The sequence below is a fragment of the Oncorhynchus masou genome, chromosome 28 (assembly GCF_036934945.1).
Source record: "Oncorhynchus masou masou isolate Uvic2021 chromosome 28, UVic_Omas_1.1, whole genome shotgun sequence".
NCBI classification, from domain to species: Eukaryota; Metazoa; Chordata; class Actinopteri; order Salmoniformes; family Salmonidae; genus Oncorhynchus; species Oncorhynchus masou.
The window spans coordinates 73,997,006-74,020,256 of NC_088239.1; the positions used below are offsets into that span (position 1 = coordinate 73,997,006).

Here is a 23,251-nt window from a genome sequence, read left to right on the forward strand (position 1 = left end):
AAGGATGACCCAGATCACTCAACACTGATAGGATGGAACACAGATCCACTCTGCCAGTCATATAAATTATTCAGAACAAGAAGATAAGAGCATCCTTACACTGACTACTTATAATACTTATAATTTAGCCCAAACAACTACCTCTTTCCCTACTGTATTTAATTAATTAATTAATTTTGCTCCTTTGCACCCCATTATTTTTATTTCTACTTTGCACATTCTTCCATTGCAAATCTACCATTCCAGTGTTTTACTTGCTATATTGTATTTACTTTGCCACCATGGCCTTTTTTGCCTTTACCTCCCTTATCTCACCTCATTTGCTCACATCGTATATAGACTTGTTTATACTGTATTATTGACTGTATGTTTGTTTTACTCCATGTGTAACTCTGTGTCGTTGTATGTGTCGAACTGCTTTGCTTTATCTTGGCCAGGTCGCAATTGTAAAGGAGAACTTGTTCTCAACTTGCCTACCTGGTTAAATAAAGGTGAAATAAAAACAATAAAAAAACACTGACTACTTCAGTGCAGTCCTCTTCCAATGGAGACTCAGTGCAGGAAGACTGGAGGAGGACTGCTTTGTGAGTGCTTTAATTTATGCACTAAACCAGGATTATGTCCTTTAAGTAGGCATATGATTGTGTGTTAGGGCCACCAGGGTTGACAGACACTGAGCAACCACATACAGTATATTCTATGATTTATAATATATAATACTTAAACTTTACAAAATATCCAGTAGAGGGCACCCTGACAACAGTTATATATACAGCCAAGGTTGACTTTATAAAGATTTCAAATACACCTAAATACAAATGTATACGCCTATTGTATTTGGTTGGAGTATTGTTATAAACTGTTTTATTGTATTGGTCAGCTCTAACTTGCCCAAAATGCTTCACAGGTTGTTGCCACAGGGGGCACTTTCCATTGAAATCCTTCTTGTTGACAGAATGACGTAGCTAATTCCATGCGCGAGGAGGTGCAGTTGTGCATCATGCCGAGGACGTGCGGGGTCAAGGCAGCGCTCCTGTGTTGGACTCTCCTCTCAGTGAAAATTGCTTGGAGACCGACAGAAACAGTTTCACACATCGATGTGTGTGCCACAAATCTGGTCTCGTACCTCCAACGAATTTATCTTACTGACACATGTGAGACAAGAATACAGGAATAATCGAGGGAGACGCGTTGGCTTCTGGCTAGTTAAGTTTTTTATTTTTACAGCGAGTGAAATCACTGCTGGTTACGAAATGTCGGGGAAAATAGAGAGTAAGCAAGGTAAGCAACCCAGCCGACTGGCCTCTCATCATACCCCTGCACAAAGTCAGGTACTGGGATATCACATATTGGGGATGGGTAGGCCCGGTTTGAGAGTCTCGTTCAGGGGTCTTCAAATTTTGTCCGGCACACATAGGACACGCTTTTTGCTAGCCGTGCTTGTGTGTAGGAGATTGGTCTTCTGTCTTATCCAGTCGAACAAACGGGTGTTCCATGCTAAAGATGTGAGTCGGGATAGCGGCATAGAAAAGCTAGCTAGTTAGCCAACATTCCAGCTAGCCCGTGCGAGCTCTTTACCTTACGTATCTTAAGCAGCAATCTTATATTTGGCTAAGTAGTCGAAGTAATGACTGTAAACATTAGTTATCAGCTTCATCAATTTACCCTTTCTCCTTTTTCAGATGTTTCATACCTAAGGTTAGCTTAGCCCGTTGAAGAAAACGGTAGTTATCCGCTGCCTGGATGGATGATAAAAACAGTGGGACCACACAGCTGGCAAGCGTGTCTCGTGTGGTAGCCAATTACCTTGCAAGCTGGCTCCGTAACTTTAGCGCACTCAATTTATTAACCCACCAGCTGTAAATGGGGTTTCAATCAAATCGGAGTAATATCACACACTCCATGTGTTGTCAAATTGACTTTCCATTGTGAACGTGGCATTTCTGCTTTTCGAGCAGTCTGGCACACTATTGACGGTATATCCACATTGGGATGAAAACGTTAACAGTGTGCAATATAAAGCATATCAATACACACGGTGTTCAGTGCAATGGGATGTAAACAGAGGTGGTTCTGACACCGCTTTTGAAACTATTTCCCTACTAGTATTCCACCCCTCCAGCTGTCTCCGGGTTTCGCCTCTCAACCTTGGGCGGTGATGCCTGCAGCTCACTGGGCGGGGGTGTGAGTGTTGTCCATGGAGAGAGAGTACTCCAAACAGAGGTAAAGTTTCTGATTGTTGGTCAATTAGTTGTTATGGCAGTAGCCATGGATTGGCTGAGCTGCCGTGATGTGCACACAGAGAGAGAGAGATGTGACTTTAAAGGTCGTGTTTTGCCCACAAATAAAGTATAGTAATAGTTTTCTGACCCATGAGTGAATGCCGTAAGTGGGGGGCTGTCTGGCTAGTCTCTTGGGCCTTTGCTACCTGCTCGTGTTTACCGGGTCAGCTGCTTGAACATCACTTTCTGTTGCACGTGTGCCCATCGATCCCAGACACTGTATTGCGCCCCCCCCCCCCCCCAGGGAAGAGCAACAGACTATGCTGGAAACCGGGACTAGGCCTGGCATGTGCAACACGGAAACAATGGAGGCAGATGCTCACCAGTGGCATACAGACTGGGTGTGTAGCAGAGTGTTTATGGTGTGTGGGCCCTAAGGAGACTTCCGATAGCTCAGTCTCATGGTTAAGAGGAGATCATTTAACCAATTCCTTGACAGACAGGGCAGTACTTGAACTGAAGCAGATAGGAAGAGTGTGTGCTTACATATGACACTGGGGTAGTTTGCTAGCCTATTATTATTCTGACCGATTCGTTGTCACTGGTGTTTGCACTGATGTCACAGGCCACATCAACACGCTCCGTTTTCGCCATGGTCACAGTGTCCTGCTGCTGCTGTCTCAGGCCCAGTGGGGAGAAACACCATCACCTGTTTGGAAATGTTCTGTGTTTTTGTCTGCTGAAGGCACTAGGGATGGCATCCAGAGGGTGGCTGTCCTGACTGCAACCCAATCTTACACACACACACACCACCCGTTCACTAGGACGGCTTCAACAGTAACAAATGCTGTGCCTCTGGTGTCGCCCAAAAGCTAACAACAGCAGGAAGCCAATCTCACATCCTAGTGTTTTCCTCCCACAGTGAGAACATTAACTGGGTGGAGGAAGAATTAAGTGTGTGTGTGTTTGTTGTGTTCTACTTATTTATATTTCTTGTGTGTTTTTGTTGTACTCAACTTTTTTTTAAATGCAGTACTGCATTGTTGGCAAAGAGCGAGCAAGAAATGCATTGCACTGTACTAGCACCCTTAGCACTAGGGTAAACTGATGAAGGAAAGGGGTCCTCAATGCTGTTTTGAAGTGCTTTCGAATGAATGGGGATCCATTGTACTACTACAAGCTGTGTGTGTGTGACGGCCTGTTGATTTTTCCTTTTTGCACCTGTAAATGTTTGTTGCTGTGACAGTTGTTCTCAAGGCTATATTTTTAGTTAGTAAAATTTAAACAACTTCTACACCTTTGGTGAAATAGGCCAGCAAGGGATTTCAACATCCTTCACCGTATAAAGAGACTTGTAGTTTGGGTCCAGTTTGTCACAGACTAGGTGGGGGTGGTGAGCAGGTGGGGGTGGTGAGCAGCATTGGGCTGGACTGTTCGTTTGACTCTATCTAGGAGTAGGTTGTTTCAGGCTATTTCCCCCATAGATACTTAGGTGCCGATATGATATGTACTGCGATTCTATATGTATTGCGATTAGAAAATGTGAGTTTATTGCGATTTGATGTTCCAGACATATTGCTCATATGTCTGCCACATCCACCACTACCCCTCCAGGCTTTATAATTAGCTCAGTGACTTCTCCCTGATTGGACAGAGCCAATGGAGCTGCCGGCCTCAGCGGAACATCAGTTCCCTATTTTAGCCACTCTGCCTGCCTTACCCCCAGCTGTGTGTGTGTGTGTGTGTGCGTGCGCATGCACGCACACGCCTTATAGACCAGGCAACAAGTCATCTGGATGAGCAGGTAGCACAGTGACTGCTGACTGCATAAAAAAATGTATCACAGATATTTTGCCTCTTTGCTACACTATATAGACAGACACAGACAGTATTCTCCCATCTCTAGTGTTCTACAAACAAATGGGGTACAGAGTATCTGTTATTGATATGACCAGAGTCATGTATTTAGAAGCTCTGGTTATGACTATAAGGTGTCTCACAGGGTTCATCTACATTTTGCTGACTACCAGGGTCCTCAGCTATAAGCCCTGGTGCTGCAATGTTGAGGTTTGGTGGAAATGAAGTATTTTTACTCACCCTTGTAATGAGACTTGCATTTACCCTATAGGCCTACATGGGCTGTAATTATGTGTTTAGGAGCGCACAAGTGTGTTGAGAGGGAGACTGGGAGGGCGGAGACTGGAGGCCGGGTGGGAATGGAGTTACAAACAAATGGATGGAGGAGAGCGATGCAGCGCTGAAGACTACACTGGAGGAAAGCAGCCTTTCTCCAACAGAACATTTTCATGGCCAAAATGTTTTTTAGTAGCTACTGAAGGACACACTCACTGTTGGATTTCTGGCGTCAGTTGTGGAGCCCTATAATAAATGTTTCCTGGAGTCACAACCATCTTCTCTTTATGGATCCACTCTTGTACAGGAGCTTTTAGCACTGAAGCGACTTCTCACACGGGTTGTGCAACATCCAGCATCCACCCTTGTTCCAGTGACTTCCTGGTTTTCCGGGGTGTTCTGTCATCTGATGCAGCAGGGCGAGTGATTTGATCACTGTGTTCACATCATGGACCCGGTCCTTGCGACCCCTGTGGTCTAAATGTCAATCAATATTCAATCAAGCCTTCTCTGGACGTCACTGATACAGACTGTCATGGACTGATGATTGTCCTGACGTGTTTATTGAGAAACACTGCTGAAGGAGACGAGAGTACGTGACTGTGGACATATTTCTCAAGACTTTAACTAGATTATTCTTCAACCTCTTGTGATTGGAGGAAACTTTTGATCCAGCTCATCGTTAAGGCTGTTCTATTTTTGATATTTCAGCCCATGTTGTGTGGTCTGAGTCAAGCAGAGTCATGGGACGCAAGTTCAGTGACTGATTATTATGACTGACAGTCATAGACAGAAGATTGGCCAATTCACATTCTAAATGAACTGTGGAGTTCATCACACAGCGGTGGCTTGACTGTAAACAACAGTTGTGAAATAATTTTTACTCTGTAAATTGGTGGGTGGTGATCATCTAGCCTAGGTTGCCTACATTCCATTGAGGTGACTGCAAACAGTGGTTGGACAGAACAAGCTCACAGTTGAATCAAACTGGACGACCTGGACCAAGTCTCTGATCAGAGGACTTCAGGTCTCCTGGATGGGAAACTTAAGCTGGAAGAGCCAAGGCTCTGCTGAAGATACAGAGTCCTCTTTACAGGGAGAACTAGATGAGGAACAGCCAGGTAAACCAACTCACATGGTCGCATCAACAGGGATTGCTGTCATTTGACGGCTACAGTGACGTGTTTGGTTAAATGATGTTTCAAGAGTTTGGCGGTACTGAACACAAGACAAACTCAATGCACATTGATCTGGTACTGTATATAGCCTGATTCTTGTATATTTTATTTCTTGTTTGACTATTTTTACATACTTTTTTTAGAACTCCGCATTTTTGGCAAGCCTTTCATGGTAAATTCTACTAAAAATGTAAGTTACCTTGAGCAAGGCACTTAACCCGAATTGCTCCTGTAAAATGCTTTGGAAAAGTGTCTGCTAAATGACTTAAATATAAAGCCAAATGAAAAATACTTCACCATTGTACCTCAGCAGGCCTATTTGTTCTTGTGCTAAATGTATCCATGCTTGCATTTTTCTTTTTTGGGGGATGGATGGACAAACCTGGCTCTTGTGTTCTTTTCTTCTCAAAGACCAGCCTGTCAAAGCCATCCTGTTTTAGAGCTTTTATGTAAAGAAAAATAGAAGTGCTGGCAGAAATGAAGCGCTGGGGACATTCCTCCCTAGGTTTTTTGTGTAGTGTGGCTTTTGTGAAGGTGCTCATTTGCTGTGCTGAAGTCTAGGGTGGACCCAGCCAGCCAGAGGAGGCCACTAGCCACAGCTCTCTACAGCCTGCCCAGACTAGACTGCATGTGCCTAGGCTCTCAACACTGAGTTGTCTCACTGTTTCATCCATCTGTACATCCACCAACTTCAGAAACTGTTTTTTGGTAAAAATTTTGGTTAGGCTATTCCCCCAAAAAATATAAACTGAAAACCATTGATTTCACTTGTTCTTGGTCAGTTTTGTTTGGGGAGTCTCAAACTACTAGTCGGTGGCCTTGTCAATCTGTGCTATGTGAAAGGTAGCAGCAACATTTACAATATTGAGCGTTAGCCATATTAGCCCTTTTTATTTAGCTTCGTAATCATTGCCTCTTCGGCTCAGCCAGTTAGCAGTGTGTGAACCTAGAGACCCAGGTGTGCTGCTAGGCTTGTATGGAGAGAAGAGGCTCCATGATTGAGGTGGTTGAGTCCATCGTGTAATTACATAGCACAGAGTGGCGTAATGCCATGTTTTGAAAACACGCCGTGCGCCATGAAGCCTAATGAAACTTTGCTGCTGCGTTTAACCTGGCAGGTGGTAAAGAGTGTTTGAAGACCCCTGTTTGTTTGTGTGTGTGTGTGTGCGTGCGTGCCCATCGTGGCCTGTGCAATCACCTCAGCTGTGGTGGTGAGGCTAATTGGGGCTCAGCAGTGTGTGAGTAGTAGTCTGTGTCAGACAGACTGGTGGGAGATCTGAAAACCCGCTAGCTAGTACAGTAGTTTGACAGTCACTATAACCCTCACTGCAACCAAAGCTGACCCACGCAGCAGTACAGGTGGGTCCCTGCCTGCCAATATCATGGCTGCAAGTGCTGATATAGGTGCATAACCACTAACCGTTGTGCTTTTTGCTCAGGAAATGTTACCATCTCTATCACTTTTGACTTTCACCTCTCTGTCTTTGGATAATCAGTAATTTACTTGGTTTGGGTCCACATTGAGTGCGCACATACTCTGACTGTATAAAACATGAGTTGAGTTTCACCCTCCTTTGCCCTTAGAACAGCCTCAATTCGTCGGAATCGTCGGAATCTACAACGTAGGGCTGGGTGATATGGTAGATAAATTATTATGATATCTATATATTTTCTTCATTCAATAACGATAATCATCACAATATTAATGGTGCGGCAGGGTAGCCTAGTGGTTAGTGTTGGACTAGTAACCAGAAGGTTGCAAGTTCAAACGCCCGAGCTGATAAGGTACAAATCTGTCGTTCTGCCCCTGAACAGGCAGTTAACCCACTGTTCCTAGGCCGTCATTGAAAATCAGAATTTGTTCTTAACTGACTTGCCTAGTTAAATAAAGGTAAAATAAAAAAATACATATAATGTTTAAAAGTTGCATATCTGCTTAAAATTCAATAATGCCTGAACAAACTGGTTAGAGCGTTGAGCCAGAATGTGTCATTCTACCCCTGAACAAGGCAGTTAACCCACTGTTCCTAGGCCGTCATTGTAAATAAGAAGTTGTTCTTAATTGACTTGCCTAGTTAAATAAAGGTTACATTGTTTTTTAAACGATGTGAGTTACACACAAAATTATACTTGAAGGAAAATTGTTCCATGTTTGCAGCCAGGGAGCACGTACCTGGGGTCAATGAAACCCTCTTGAAACCTTCCTTTTTGACTGTGCTAATTGGTAGCATGTCGTTAGCAATGCATATCAGCATTTGTGACGTCTTTTTGATGTTTGCCTGTATGGCATAAGCGATGTCAGTATTGACTGCTTTGGGCAAACATCCCTAGATTGGCTGGAGCTTGAGGGGCGTTTATCAATACCGTGGCACAATCTCAAACTTCCTGCATGTTCCAAAGAGTGATTTTGCTTCAGATGTTGAAAAAGGTCTGTCGTATTACCAGACTTCTTAGCCACCTGTCTACGGCACAATTTGCACCGAACATTGCTCTGCTCTTTGTCGGACTTCAAGAAGCCAAACCACTTCCAAATTACTGAAACAGTTTAACCCTTTTTATCAATAATTTATTTGTTGAAAGCTGCTCCTTTCCATGGCTATCACTGCCACTGTTTTCACCTACATCACTCATTTTTCATGGTTAACAGTGGCTACTCCATCACTCGAGGTTTTAAATGGTTTTTAGTGCATATTGTCACTTCTCCGCACGTTCCTGCTGTGTCAGAAGGGAAATGGACTGCTGTACCTAATTATTCTATGTTGACATTATCGAAAATTAATCTATATGTTTTTATATCGTTATTGAGGGATGTAATTATCTAATTATCTATATTGATTTAGCCCTACTACAACGTGTTAAGTGTTCCACAGTGATGCTGGCCGAAGTTGACTACAATGCTTCCCACAGTTGTGCGAGATGTCCTTTGGGTGGTGGACCACTCTTGATACACACGGAAAACTGTTGAGCAGGAAAACCCCTGCAGCGTTGCAGTTCTTGACACAAACCGGTGTGCCTGGCACCTACGACCACACCCCGTTTAGAGGCACTTTAATATTTTGTCTTGCCCATTCATCTTCCAAATGGCACACAAACACTCCATGTCTCAATGCTTTAAAATCCTTCTTTTAACCTGTCTCCCCTTCATCTACTGATTTGATTGGACTTTTTTTGTCATTTAACAGATGCTGTTAATCGGAGCAATTAGGGTTAAGTGCCTTGCTCAACGGCACATCGACAGATTTTTTCCCCTAGTTGACTCAGCGATTCGAACTAGGAACCTTTCGATTACTTGCCCAACGCTCTTAACGACTAGGCTACCTGCCGCCCTGTATTGATTTAACAAGTGATATCAATAAGGGTTCAAAGCTTTCACCTGGATTCACCTGGTCAGTCTGTCATGGAAAGAGCAGGTGTTCTTAATGTTTTGTACACTCACTGTACGTGCACATACACACTTTATTGTCCTTTAGCAGACCCGGCACCAGGATAGAGTGACTTAACTCTGCATGCCTCCCATTCGGAACAGTTCATGCGTATATTATGAAGATATTTTGTGACGTTTTTGTTCATTTTGGTCCCTGGCAAGATTTTTTTTTCTTTTCTCCGCTGTTCATGAACACCAGGTTTTTTCTCGAGGCAACGTGAAGTTCGGTAGCCAATGTCCACGCCCCTATCTCAGTCATTGGTCAACAGTAGTGATTATTCAATGAAGTGTTTGTTGACATTCAATGATGGATGACTCGTTTTATGCACTTTTTTTCACTTAAGAAATACTGCACCAAATAAATACTGCACTAAATCTTAGTTAGATGTAAAATGAGTTGTCTTAGATTTATTCAGACTATTTTGAAGATGTGTATACTGACTATGGCACCTCAAGATAGACAAAGTAATATTGCCTCTTTTTCTCATTTTTCAAGCAAAGGTCTTTTACATTTTTTTATTTATTTACCCTTATTTAACCAGGCAAGTCAGTTAAGAACAAATTCTTATTTTCAATGATGGCCTCGGAACAGTGGGGCAGAACGACAGATTTGTACCTTGTCAGCTCAGGGGTTTGAACTTGAAACCTTCCAACGCTCTAACCACTAGGCTACCCTGCCGCCCCACTTTAAGGGAGTATGTGAGCACACTCGTTCGTCTAGGCACCAGCCGAATTGAAGCATGCGGAGGTAAGGGGGCAATTGAATTTAGGGAGGGAGTAAAACTATTGTTGAGGTTCTTGCATTGGAATTATTGAATTCTGATTAAATCACACAATACCACAGTAAACAAGGTTAAAATGTTGAGACTCTGTCACGGCCGTCGAAAGAAATGGACCAAAGTGCAGCGTTGTTGGCGTACATTTTCCTTTTATTTAAAATGTCACCAACAAACGAAGAAACAACCGTGAAGCTTACAGGGCTACAGTGCCCTTAACAAAAGTCAACTTCCCACACTGAAGGAGGAAAAAAGGGCTACCTAAGTATGATTCCCAATCAGAGACAACGATAGACAGCTGTCCCTGATTGAGAACCATACCCGGCCAAAGCATAGAAATAAAGAAACATAGAAAACAAAGCCAAGAATGCCCAACCAAATCACACCCTGACCAAACCAAAATAGAGACATCATAAGGCTCTCAGGTCAGGGCAAGACAGACTGCGGGGTCATTGGTTACTGAATAGCAGTTTGGCTTAGAATACCGACACAACTGTGAATGCGAACAAATTAATGTGAACAGAACAAAACAGAGCTACCAAATAGTAGGCCTAGTCAACAAAATATCAGCTCGATAAAGGCATGACACAATCTATATTTAGGCTAGTTACATTAACAGTAAACAAACGCAGTAAACATAAGGTGAATGGAGATCCAAATAACCAAAACAGTCTACAGCCTACTACTGTGAGATGTAGCCTACAGCCTACTACCGTGAGATGCAGTCATGCACAGCTGTCTTGCCAAATAAATAGACCTATAGGCCCACTTCAGGACAATCATGCCGCTCATGAGTTCAGTAACACGTTGTGATATGGCACAATACACTTCTGTGATTCAAATTCGCCCCACGTAATCAATGAAGCAATGTCAGCCTACCATAAACACGTTTCCAATAAGGATAGTTCCATTACCTACCACAAAAACCAATTGGCTACCAAGAAATAATAGATATATTTCTATGATGAAACATACCGATAAGTATACATCATTTGGGTTCTTGCATTGGAATTCTTTCGAATTCTGCTTATATCACACTATACCACCAAAAACAAAAGCTCATGCTTTTGACCAACAATTGACAGGTTGGCGTGAAATCTCCGCTGCACTTATCAGCACCATGGACAGCGCCCTACACACTAAAGCAAGATTTTGATCAAAACCAACCAGCTTGATTGTTTTTTTTAACGTTTACGTGTCCTTAAAAACAGCCTATATCTAATTACTATTCATTGTGTTTTGATCAGTAGCATATGCAAAACCTCAGCCTATTGTTTCATTGTTTTTTACTTTCCTAAAACAATAATTGTCCACCTCACTGTTCAGCTGTCAGAGATTTGAGGATTAAATGCATCAGGGCATTGCATACATGGGCCTATTGGCTTAGGTGTACACTATATTAATATTTAAAATATATATACATTACCAGTCAAAAGTTTGAACACCTACGCATTCAAGGGTTTTTCTTTATTTGTACTATTTTCTACATTGTAGAATAATAGTGAAGACATCACAACTATGAAATAAGACATATGGAATCATGTAGTAAAACAAATCAAAATATACTTTAGATTTTTCAAAGTAGCCACACTTTGCCTTGATGACAGCTTTGCACAATCTTGGCATTCTCTCAATCAGCTTCACGTAAAATGCTTTTCCAACCGTCTTAAAGGAGTTCCCACATATGCTGAGCACTTGTTGGCTGCTTTTCCTTCTCTCTGCGGTCTAACTAATCTCAAACCATCTCAATTGGGTTGAGGTCAGGGGATTGTGGAGGCCAGATCATCTGATGCAGCACAACATCACTCTCCTTCTTGGTCAAAGAGCCCTCACACAGCCTTGGGTGTGTTTTGGATCATTGTTCTGTTGAAAATCAAATGATAGTCCCACAAAGTGCAAACCAGATGGAATGGTGTATCACTGCAAAGTCCTGTGGTTTTGTGTGCCTTGAACTCTAAATAAATCACAGACAATGTCACCAGTAAAACACCTTCACACCTCCTCCATGCTTCATGGTGGGAACCACACATGCAGAGATCATCCGTTCACCCACTCTGCGTCTTACAAAGATACAGCGGTTAGAACCAAACATCTCAAATTTGGACTCATCAGATCAAAGGATGAATTTCCACCGGTCTAATGGCCATTGCTCGTGTTTCTTGGCCCAAGCAAGTCTCTTCTTATTGGTGTCCTTTAGTAGTGGTTTCTTTGCAGCAATTTGACCAAGAAGGCCTGATTCATGCAGTCTCCTCTGAACAGCTACAATCTGAGGTGCAGTTAACTCTAATGAATGTATCATCTGCAGCAGAGGTAACTCTGGGTCTTCCTTTCCTGTCGCAGTCCTCATGAGAGCCAGTTTTCTCATAGCGCTTGATGGTTTTTGTTACTGCACTTGAACATTTTTCAAAGTTCATGACATTTTCCAGATTGACTGGCCTTCATGTCTTAAAGTAATGATGGACTATCATTTCTCTGCTTATTTGAGCTGTTCTTGCTATAATATGGGCTTGGTCTTTTACCATATATGGCTAACCCAACTGATTGTCAGAAATGCATTTAGAAGGAAAGAAATTCCACAAATTAACTTTTAACAAGGCACACCTGTTAATCGAAATGTATTCCAGGTGACTACCTCATGAAGCTGGTTGACAGAATGCCCAGAGTTTGCAAAGCTGTCAAGGCAAAGGGTGGCTGCTTTGAAGATTGACAAATGTAAAACATATTTTTAGATGTTTAACACTTTTTTCTTGGTTTCGACATGATTCCATATGTGTTTTTTCATAGTTTTGATGTCTTCACTATTATTCTAGAAAATAGTAAAAAATCAAGAAAACCCATTGAATGAATAGGTGTGTCCAAACTTTTGGCTGGTACTGTGTGTGTGTGTTTTATGTGTGTGTGTATATGTTATGGTATGGAAGAGAAGCTAAGTCCTAGCCCCAGAGAGAGGGAGATATGCTGCCTGCATGATACGACACCGCCATTCATTTCTTTATACCTGTCAGATAAGCTACTGCATCTGCTATACAGATAGAAGCGGAAAACAGTCTTCCGCGCCTCAAGTTCAACTGTCGGAGTAAGTTGGAGTGCCTGTGAGCACTGCCTTCATCAGGAATGCAAATAGTTACCTTTCAGCGACATTTGCCGTTTTGAATTCAAAATGGGTGATTTACGTGATTTGTGTAGATCCGATGAGAAAAGTTTGAGAGGTGGGCTTTGGAACACTACTGGCTGTAATCGAACGAGGGATGCGCATTTGTAGCAATACTGGCTGTATCCAAGGCTCAGCTAATCGTTTACATAACAACAGAATGCAGCACACGACTGAGGAGAGAAGAGACAACCAATTTGCTAGTTACAGCATCAACACGTGCTCTGGAACAACAGCAGAAAGTGCAGTCAGTTTACCAGTTACAGCAGCATGTCCCCTGAACGATAACAAAGAGGTAGGTGAGAAGCCTGACCACGGATACGGGAGAGAAGGTGATGAAGCGGACTTCATGAGCTGTAACCAAAAAACAACTAACATTTTAGAAAGTTTAGGTGACTGAGAAAGTGTGGTGGAACAAGTTGTTGGCATTACATCTTGCTAGCTGGATCGAATTCTCTGTTAGTTAGCCAGAGAAATGTTGAGCAACATTAGCCAACTTAACTGTTCAAATAATTGAGTTCATGGTGTGAAAATTAGCTGGCTAATAAAGTTTTTTTTTTTAAAGAAAAGCTAATCTGATGTTAATAACCTAACGTTAGTAACCTAACCAATTCGCTAAGGTAACGTAAACTCACTCACGTTTGTACATCGCCTTGGTCCAATTGACCTTATCTTAGCACCCCAAAAACGTAATACTTCCAGATCAACTCGTAATATCAATACCATTGTAAAGCACAATTTCTCCTCTTTCCAACAAAATGAATGACATGACCTCCACGCTGCCTGTTTCTGCATAATTCAAGCAGGCAATGAGCTCCGTCGGATCTTTTTAAAATGGTGGGTGGGGAAGCAACACTAATGCGTGATAGTGAGAAGGAGAGATGTCGTGTGGGAAAACTGCTTTTTCCCCCCTCGATCTGTCCAACTTATCACCTTTTCGCCTCTAAAATGTAAATATAACAAGAGTTTATATAATGTGTCATTACATACCTATTTGAAGGTTTGTGTCGAATTTGAATCGGGTTTTTAGGGAGGTGCTAAAGTGATCTTCAGAAGTAAACATTGTCTTTTGAAAGTCATGATCGCTTGCAGTGACGATGCAAAAAATGACTAGGTATCCCTCCCTTACCCCCGTCACTGTCCATTTGTTGTTTTTAAACGATGAGAGAAGTGCTACACCTGGTGGAGAGACATATTAAGACAGAAATAGTTGCCGTAACGTACAGCACACGTAAAGCATAACACGTCACGATGTGACAGAGGGTCTGTTTTTTTAAACTTTTCTCCAATACTATAGAGCCATTACCATGTCGATCAACGCTTGAATAGAAATGTAGTTCACACCACAGATTTTGGATTTTGAAGTCAACACAGTCACTAAAGTCCCATTAGTTTTCTTTGCAGCCTCATTTGAATGTCGCGGTTGCGCACATTTGTACGGAATAGGGTGAGTATATGTTAACTTGCCATCCCTCAAGTTATAACGCGTTAGTTGCTTACTGGAACCTGGAAATCTGTGTAAAATGTTAACTAGCTAACGAACTAATGTTTTCTCTCTACAGTATGTGGTTAATTTTCAGAATGAGAGAATTAGGTTAAAATGAGGCGTTGCTTGTTAAACAAGTGGATTCAGGGATTACGTGGAGCTGGGCCTGGCTTAAGCTGGATGCCACTATAGAGGTGAAAGGAACACCATACACTTCCCTCTTTCTCACTTTTTCAATACAGTGGATAAAAAAGGGTATGCCAGGTGTACTCTGCCTGACAGAGATCAATTATGCCAACAAAGGGTATCATAATCTGCTGGCATATTGTAGAACAGATGTCCACAGGCAGAAAGTGTACAATATAATAATGTGCAGTGTAGCCCAAAGATATTGCTTTTGTTGTGTTGAAATTGACAGTAACACGTGTGTGTGTGAGGGGATTATTATTAAAACAATTTACACTGTGAATGCTATTTTTACACACATGTAGCCTTGTTCACTTGATCGATGTCTACTATAGTGGCCACTATAATAGAGCAAAAATAGAATGCCTGTTTGTTTCATTCTATTTATACTTTAAGATGTTTTTTTCCCTCCCAAGTGTAGTAGTGTGTGGGTGGTCACAAGCGTTCTATTATGAAGGCTCTCATGGCTAACTGCAATATCTATAGTGGCATATTTATAACCATTTTACAACGGGCCTACTTATAACCATTTTACAATGGGCCTACTTATAACCATTTTACAATGGGCCTACTTATAACCATTTTACAACGGGCCTACTTATAACCATTTTACAACGGGCCTACTTATAACCATTTTACAACGGGCCTACTTATAACCATTTTACAACGGGCCTACTTATAACCATTTTACAACGGGCCTACTTATAACCATTTTACAACGGGCCTACTTATAACCATTTTCCAACTGGCCTACTTATAACCATTTTACAACGGGCCTACTTATAACCATTTTACAACGGGCCTACTTATAACCATTTTACAACGGGCCTACTTATAACCATTTTACAACGGGCCTACTTATAACCATTTTACAACGGGCCTACTTATAACCATTTTACAACGGGCCTACTTATAACCATTTTACAACGGGCCTACTTATAACCATTTTACAACGGGCCTACTTATAACCATTTTACAACGGGCCTACTTATAACCATTTTACAACGGGCCTACTTATAACCATTTTACAACGGGCCTACTTATAACCATTTTACAACGGGCCTACTTATAACCATTTTACAACGGGCCTACTTATAACCATTTTACAACGGGCCTACTTATAACCATTTTACAACGGGCCTACTTATAACCATTTTACAACGGGCCTACTTATAACCATTTTACAACGGGCCTACTTACAACCATTTTACAACGGGCCTACTTACAACCATTTTACAACGGGCCTACTTACAACCATTTTACAACGGGCCTACTTACAACCATTTTACAACGGGCCTACTTACAACCATTTTACAACGGGCCTACTTACAACCATTTTACAACGGGCCTACTTACAACCTATCTTAAACTAAATACGGAGCACACTATTAAAAAGGCAGATCGAAATTAATTTAGCTAAGGAAAATGTCTCAAAAGAATTAAACAATGCACTGTTTGCATATTTAAAGAAATAGTTTGGATTAATTAACATGCCTACAATAATAATGATAATCAAACATTTATTTTTATTTTTTATTGTATAAAACGTTTAAATTCCAAAACTGTCAAAAAAGTTGTGATATTGTAGTGGACTGAGATGACGCAGCCAAAGCAGGCTATTGAGCAACTCCCTATTGAGGTAGGATGCTCAATAAGAAGGGGGGGGGGGGGCATCGAGCAATAGAAAACATTATTAGTCCTGTAAAGTAAGTCACAGTGCTTTATTAAAAAGCGTAGTAGACTACTGAGAGATGGTGTTGAGTAAATGTTATTTCATTTTTTTTAAATTTAACCTTTATTTAACTAGGCAACAAATTCTTATTTACAATGACGGCCTAGGAACAGATTTTTACCTTGCCAGCTTGGGGATTTGACCTAGCAACCTTTTGGTTACTGGCCCAACACTCTAACCACTAGGCTACCTGCCGCCCCTTGGCAATGCGCATGGTGATATTAGTCTTGTGTGCGGGGGCGCGGCCTTGGAAAACCCATTTCATGAAGCTCCCGACGAACAGTTCTTGTGCTGACATTGCTTCCAACGTCAGTGCTACGTGCTTGCTTCATCACTCGGTGGTCCCGTTCTGTGAGCTTGTGTGGCCTACCACTTCACGGCTGAGCCATTATTGCTCCAAGATGTCTCCACTTTACAATAACAGCACTTACAGTTGACCGGGGCAGCTCTAGCAGGGCAGAAATTTGACGAACTGACGGTGCCATGTTGAAAGTCACTGAGCTCTTCAGTAAGGCCATTGTGCTGCCAATGGTCAACTACTCTAAAGATAGATCACTAACTCTCAAGATAATACCCACTCATAGTAGCCGTGCATTAATCGAACAGTACATTTAATTTCCTTATTTATTTTGCAGTTGTAGCCTACCGTCTAATGAGGCCTAAGCACCCGCAATGACCAATGCTCATTTCGCATGCTCTGTATCTCCAAGCCATAATAAATATCTTTGTGAAATAGTTGCTATTGAGCTCATAGAGTTGAAAAATAAAACATTTACCTACAGAAAGCTGAGAACATCCTCTCTCCATCTGCGACAACAGGATAGCTGTGTTTTTCCAGCAATTGGATAAAAAAGTGGTATACAATCAGAGCACGTCTTTCCCCGGGAGCATTTGAAAGGAGAGAGAAAGTGGCTTGCTCGACACAGCAGCAGGCCCCAGTGAAACCGGTGCAGGGGCAGGCAGGCAGACACTTTCATTACAGTAATCATGAGGATAATGTACTTTACTGTTTGACCAAATCATGGTTTTAGCCTCCAAAACAAAATAGGACGTTTTCAGTGAGGTGAATGAATGTGCAGCCTGCACCAATGCAACCAATATCTTTTTTTACTACCACAGCCGGGTCTCCTATAGGTTGCAAAATACGACAAAATGTAGGCTTTTCCCTATAGGCTAACTTTCGTTTTACTTAAATGAAAAAGGCCTCAATCTTTGCGATCAACAGTAACCTAGGCCAAGGCTCCTCTCGCTATGCTCACCAGCGTGGCAGGCCTGGACAATTTGGCCAGCTATAATTTTATTCATCAGCTTTTCATAAATGTTATAGTCCAAAAGCAGGCAATCACCGGCTAACGGACACCCTGCACCCCAGTGGTTTTCCATAGCCCCACTGCACACACCGCGCTCTGTCGATTGTGCTGACTTAGTGGAGATTTAGCAGGAACCTGTCACCTTTTGGGAATCTAAAATGAAAACCGAAGGGGCACAAGTTTCAAATGACGGGGCTAAGCCCCCTTGTGGATCCGGGTACACCCTGCAGGAGTCGGTGTGTGTAGTGTAATGTGGTGTGGTGTAGTGTAAAAGACTCTAAACCTCTTATGTGTAATGTTTCTGTAGCTGGAGAGGAGAGGAGGGGAGCAGACATAGCACTGGCTTAGGCTGACTAGGGGATGGGACAAGGCATGTGGGGAATGTGGAACTTCAGGGCTCCCTGTTGAGGCATGTCGGGGGAGGGGGGGGGGTGAAAAGGGGTATTCCTTCCTCCACTAATCCATTTCTGAATCTTAGTTGAAATAGTAAGCAGAGAAGGGTGTGTAAGCTCTCCCTCCTCTCTTCCTTTCCCAACCACACGGCAGCCCTATGACCGCTCACTAATCTCCCAGACACCTGTGTCACACAGTATGACACACAGCCACGCACACACACTAGTCATCCCATCAGGCAGTGCAGCGGTTGGTTGCTTTTAGCCCCTCTAGGAAGTGTGTGGGCTTTCTGCTTGAGTACATCGGGCTTAGCCTGACCCACTTCCTCAAGTCCTCGTCCTCTCCTGTTGCAACAGGCCTTCTGGAGGCTAGACCACGGCAGGGATTTCTCCTGGCCAGTCCTGCCCACTCAGAACATCTCAAATGTGGAAGGATTCCCAGCTGATGCCCACTATCTCTCCATAGTCCTCATCTCTCTCAGCACTGACAGTGTGAGCTGAATGAACAGAGGAGGATTGTATAGGGAGTGACGGAGAGATGGGCTAGTAGTACTCTCTTCTCTACAATGTGCTAAAGGTCATTTACTTATATCATCATCAGTGCTTGCTCACACTTAAGTAGTGCTGAAGTACTTGACTGATCTGGGGCTGTGTGTGCTTTGAGTGTCTCTGTCTGAAGAGCTTTAGAGGCTCTCTCTCTTCTCTCTGTCTTTCTGTCTCCCTCTCTTCCTCACCCACCTCTGTCTTTCTCGCTCTCCACCACCAAACAACAGTGGTTCACGTCATACAGAGCTACTACTGCCATAGGGCCTAGTGTTTATCTCCCTGGATCAGATGATATATGTATCTCTGCTCTCAGCTACTGTTAGATCTACTGACAGTATTTATATCAATACAGAAAAGGCCCTAAGCAAGTCCATAAACAAGAGGAAAGATGGCTAATAAAGTGGCACCATTTCAGAATAAGAGACAAGAAGGACAAGGGGTTATCTCATTTTTCACCTCTCATTCATTTTCCTGCCATGTAGCTGACGTACGGACATTTCTGTCAGTTTGTAGCTGACGTACGGACATTTCTGTCAGTTTGTAGCTGACGTACGGACATTTCTGTCAGTTTGTAGCTGACGTACGGACATTTCTGTCAGTTTGTAGCTGACGTACGGTACGCACATTTCGGTTCGCTTGAATTCCCATGTTCTGGTTCACTTTTTTAGGACAATGTAAACTCAAAGCTCTCCAGGTTCAATTATCATTATTCCTGTACCTCACACTAGACTACTGCAACACCATTTCCCCTGTCATAAACACTCACATTGGTGCCAGAAAAGAGAAGAAAGGGGAAAAAAAATTGGGTATTGATTAACGATTGTCAAGGACGCACAGACATTTTTAGTTCAGATTATTTGTTTGCAATATATGTGATCTATATACAGTACCAGTCACAAGTTTGGACCCACCTACTTATTCAATGGTTTTTCTTTCTTTTTACATTTTCTACATTGTATATGACAATAAACCCTTGAATGAGTAGGTGTGTCCACACTTTTGACTGGTACTGTATATGTGATCTATAGGCTAAGAGCTTCATAAACTGCTTTTGATTGTGGGGTTTGAATAGTGTGAGAAGGCTATATTTGGTGAGAATCACAGCATAAGGTTGTATAAACAACCATAGGGTCTAAACATAAATTCTAGCTCTTAAAGGAGCAGTAGCCTACCTTGGGTGTACAATTTTCATTCATTCGGCAGTTATTCTATTGCTATTTATTCTGTTACCAAACAAATTACAATTTATGTCTCATATATTAACTGAATGCAATCTATTAGCTTCCAAAATGTAAGTAGGTATATCTAGCTGTCCGATAACACATTCTGGTGTAAAGACTTGTCCTGCACTTTGATAAAACCCAGCCTGCTTGAGTGAATGTTGGAAAAACATCTTGGTTCCTTTATAAACATAGCAATGTGAATGCAAAGAGGACTTCTGCATGGTGCAGCTTTAAAAACCTGCTGGATGTAAAATATTGTGCGCTGTAGCTGGGAAAATAAATAAATGTATCTCTGCATGACAAGATAATGATGTTTGTTTCCAACATTAGGACTGTTTTCCTAAAGAAGTTCAATCTTGCCACGATACGAGTATCGCGATAATTGTCCCAGCCCTACTTTCTATTTGTTTGTGATGCTTTAGTTAGTCTGCTTTTCTCAGGTGACCTGCTGCAAGCCCAGTCTCTCTCTCACTTGAAGTGTGTGCGTGTCATGCATCTAATTTCTGTGTATGTGTGCATTATGAGCCTGGCGATCCTAGGTTAGTCAGCATGTTGCATACCCAGGCAGCTCATGGCTGTGAAGCCGGGTAGAGAGGATGGGAGGGAGCCGGCGGGGGGAGGGGCAGGAAATAGTGACCTGGCTGGCGTCAGGGGGGACGGAGCAGAGCAGAAGGTTTACCCGGGCTGGAATGACACACAACCAGGCCACACACACACGCACACGCACGCACGCACATCCAGAACAGTAGAAAACGTGACCACGTGACAGGGCCTACTGACTGGAGGTCATGTGACAGAAATTCTATAATAACCATAATTCTATCCTTGGCTCTGTGGACATCATGGCGTGAAGGAGTTTAGGCCTACATGTATGGTCTGTCTGTCTGAGAGAGTGTGCTTGTTGTTTATGATAGCATTTGGGTCACAGCCTCAATAGTAAAAGCTCTCCGCAAAGGCTTGTGAGCCATTTGACTGCAGTCCAGTTGGTTCATTCTTTCTTGTATTTGAGTCTTTTTGTTGAATCAGGATGAATAGCCTCATGAATAACCTAGATAGGTGTGTGTGTGTGTGTGTGTGTGCGCGTGTACAGGACAATTGAATGACCCAGTACCAAGGTACCGTGCTGTCCCCATGGACACCCATACTGACATACTGAGCTGGTGGCGTGCCAAGTGTTCCCATAAACTAATACCCCCATCCCTACTGTCCATGATAAGACCTCAACCCAGATCTGATCCATATCAATAGAAGGATGAACATTCAAGAGAACACAAAGACCCTCAAAAGGATCTATGTAGGAGTACACACACAATGCTTGGGAAGCCCACTGCGCTTGGGAGCATTCAATCCAATTAATTTAACTTTTTTGGGAGCATGTCGAAAAGGGTAAAGTCCTTTGGAACTTTAGTTTCATCCCTGCTATGGAATATAAATCGTTGCCAGATAATCTGACCTAGTGTTTTTCCAGTCAGTTGCATATGGATTGGTTATAGGCCCAGGAGGCTTGATGTTAGTTGCTGGGCTGGTTGAATATGCTGAATAGGCTATACAGGACACACGCAGGTCTTTCGTTTGTAACACCAGGCTATTCTCTTTGATTGATTGTGTGTGTGTGGAGAGATGCATAGATTTCATGTGTTTTGTGTATTTGTTTTTTTCCTCACCTCCGGGCCCTCGTGGTGTAGTATGTTAATACAGTTTGTGCCTTGCACCATTCAACCATGTAATCAACACGCCGTTAGTGAGAAATGACACTCCCCACGGCAGAGAGAGCGATCGCAACTTTTGTTGTCTCCATACTTAGTTGAACAGAGGAGGCATGTCTAAGGTCAATGTTTATGTGTCCCACACAATGTACACACAAGCCATTATCCCAGGCTTTTCCTTACTGTCAAAGTGCTGCTGTCCTACATTTTACACAGAATAGCTCCTCTGAGTCTGAATAGGTGTTTAAGCATGTTTCTTAAGACTGTCTTGATGATAATATAATGGGCCTGTATTACCCTAAAGCACACGTCTCATGGTTCCACTCTTCCAAGGAAGACCTTTGATTAAATGGGATCATTGGAGTCCTAACGCAGTGTATTGGAATGTAATTAGTGGGCTATGGCTCATTCAGTGTTTGTACAACATGTTGCTTAAGTTACTTATTTTATTAACCTTATAAAGTTCTGTGGCGGTGGTTTCCTGATGTCAAATAATATAATATTCAAGAGCTTTTAATTTCCTGTTTTAGAGTAGGGGTTTGAAAGTTTAGACATTCAAACTTTTTAAAGGAAGTCGGGATCCTTAATGTTAGGAAAAATCCTTAACCGGAAACAATGTTTTTTACTGCCACAAAGTTTAATTCTCAGTGCACTTATCACAAAACATTATTTTCCATGTTATATCCTAGCTAGACAATAGGCTATAAAGGCCTGGGGAAAGTTGTGTGAACTTCAGGCTACTTTGGTGAACTTGTGAGGCATCAAGACATTGGGAGATACAGAGTACTAAGATATTGTTTGTCTGCCCCCCTCTTCTCTCCCTTGTGCTGATTCGGCTGCTCTTGCTCTTCACTAATGATGTGTGTTCAGTCTTCGGTCTGTTGCGTGTTGAATATTCTAGCCTAGTCATTGATGATAAGCTTTGTTTTACTGAAGTTGCAAGACATTGCAAGCCAAAAAATGTAAAGATACAGCATTCCATTGCAATATACAGTTTTTAATAGGCCTAGTGCAAGGTTTTGACTGTCTGTCTGGTGGCCTACCTGCATATGCAATTGAAGTCGGAAGTTTGCATACACCTTAGCCAAACACATTTAAACTCAGTTTTTCACAATTCCTGACATTTAATCCTCATAAAAATTCCCTGTCTTAGGTCAGTTAGGATCATCACTTTATTTTAAGAATGTGAAATGTCAGAATAATAGTAGAATGATTTATTTAATATTTTATTTCTTTCATCACATTCCCAGTGGGTCAGAAGTTTACATACACTCAATTAAATCAAATCAAATTTTATTGGTCACATACACATGGTTAGCAGATGTTAATGCGAGTGTAACGAAATGCTTGTATTTCTAGTTCCGACCATGCAGTAATATCTAACAAGTAATCAAACAATTTCACAACAACTACCTTATACACACAAGTGTAAAGGAATGAATAAGAATATGTACATATAAATATATGGATGAGCGATGGCTGAACGGCATAGGCAAGATGGTATAGAGTACAGTATATACATATGAGATGAGTAAAGTAAGGTATGTAAACATTATATAAAGTGGCATATTATACTGCATGGCACAGTGTGGAAATGATAATAAAAGTACAGGAAATTTAGAAATTGATCAATATCCTGAAAATTATGTTTGTTTTGGGGTTGGATTGAACAGTATAAATGGAAAAGCCCCATTTTAAAATAAATTATTTGTGTTTCCATCCTTGGGTCATGAACTACTCATAAAGCGTATTTAGAACTTTTATTATTCAAGAACCGGTTTCCTTC

The 23,251-nt window shown here is 42.0% G+C and overlaps 1 protein-coding gene across 1 annotated transcript in view; it reads left to right on the forward strand.

The window, feature by feature from the left end:
• Nucleotides 1-1,006: 1,006 nt before the first annotated feature.
• The window catches only part of rapgef1b (Rap guanine nucleotide exchange factor (GEF) 1b), an 85,000-nt gene continuing 62,755 nt past the window's right edge, over nucleotides 1,007-23,251 (forward strand). Inside the window, 1 exon segment of the mRNA XM_064943266.1 lies at nucleotides 1,007-1,281. Within this exon segment, the coding sequence (XP_064799338.1) occupies nucleotides 1,098-1,281 (184 nt within the window). The 5' untranslated portion in view covers nucleotides 1,007-1,097.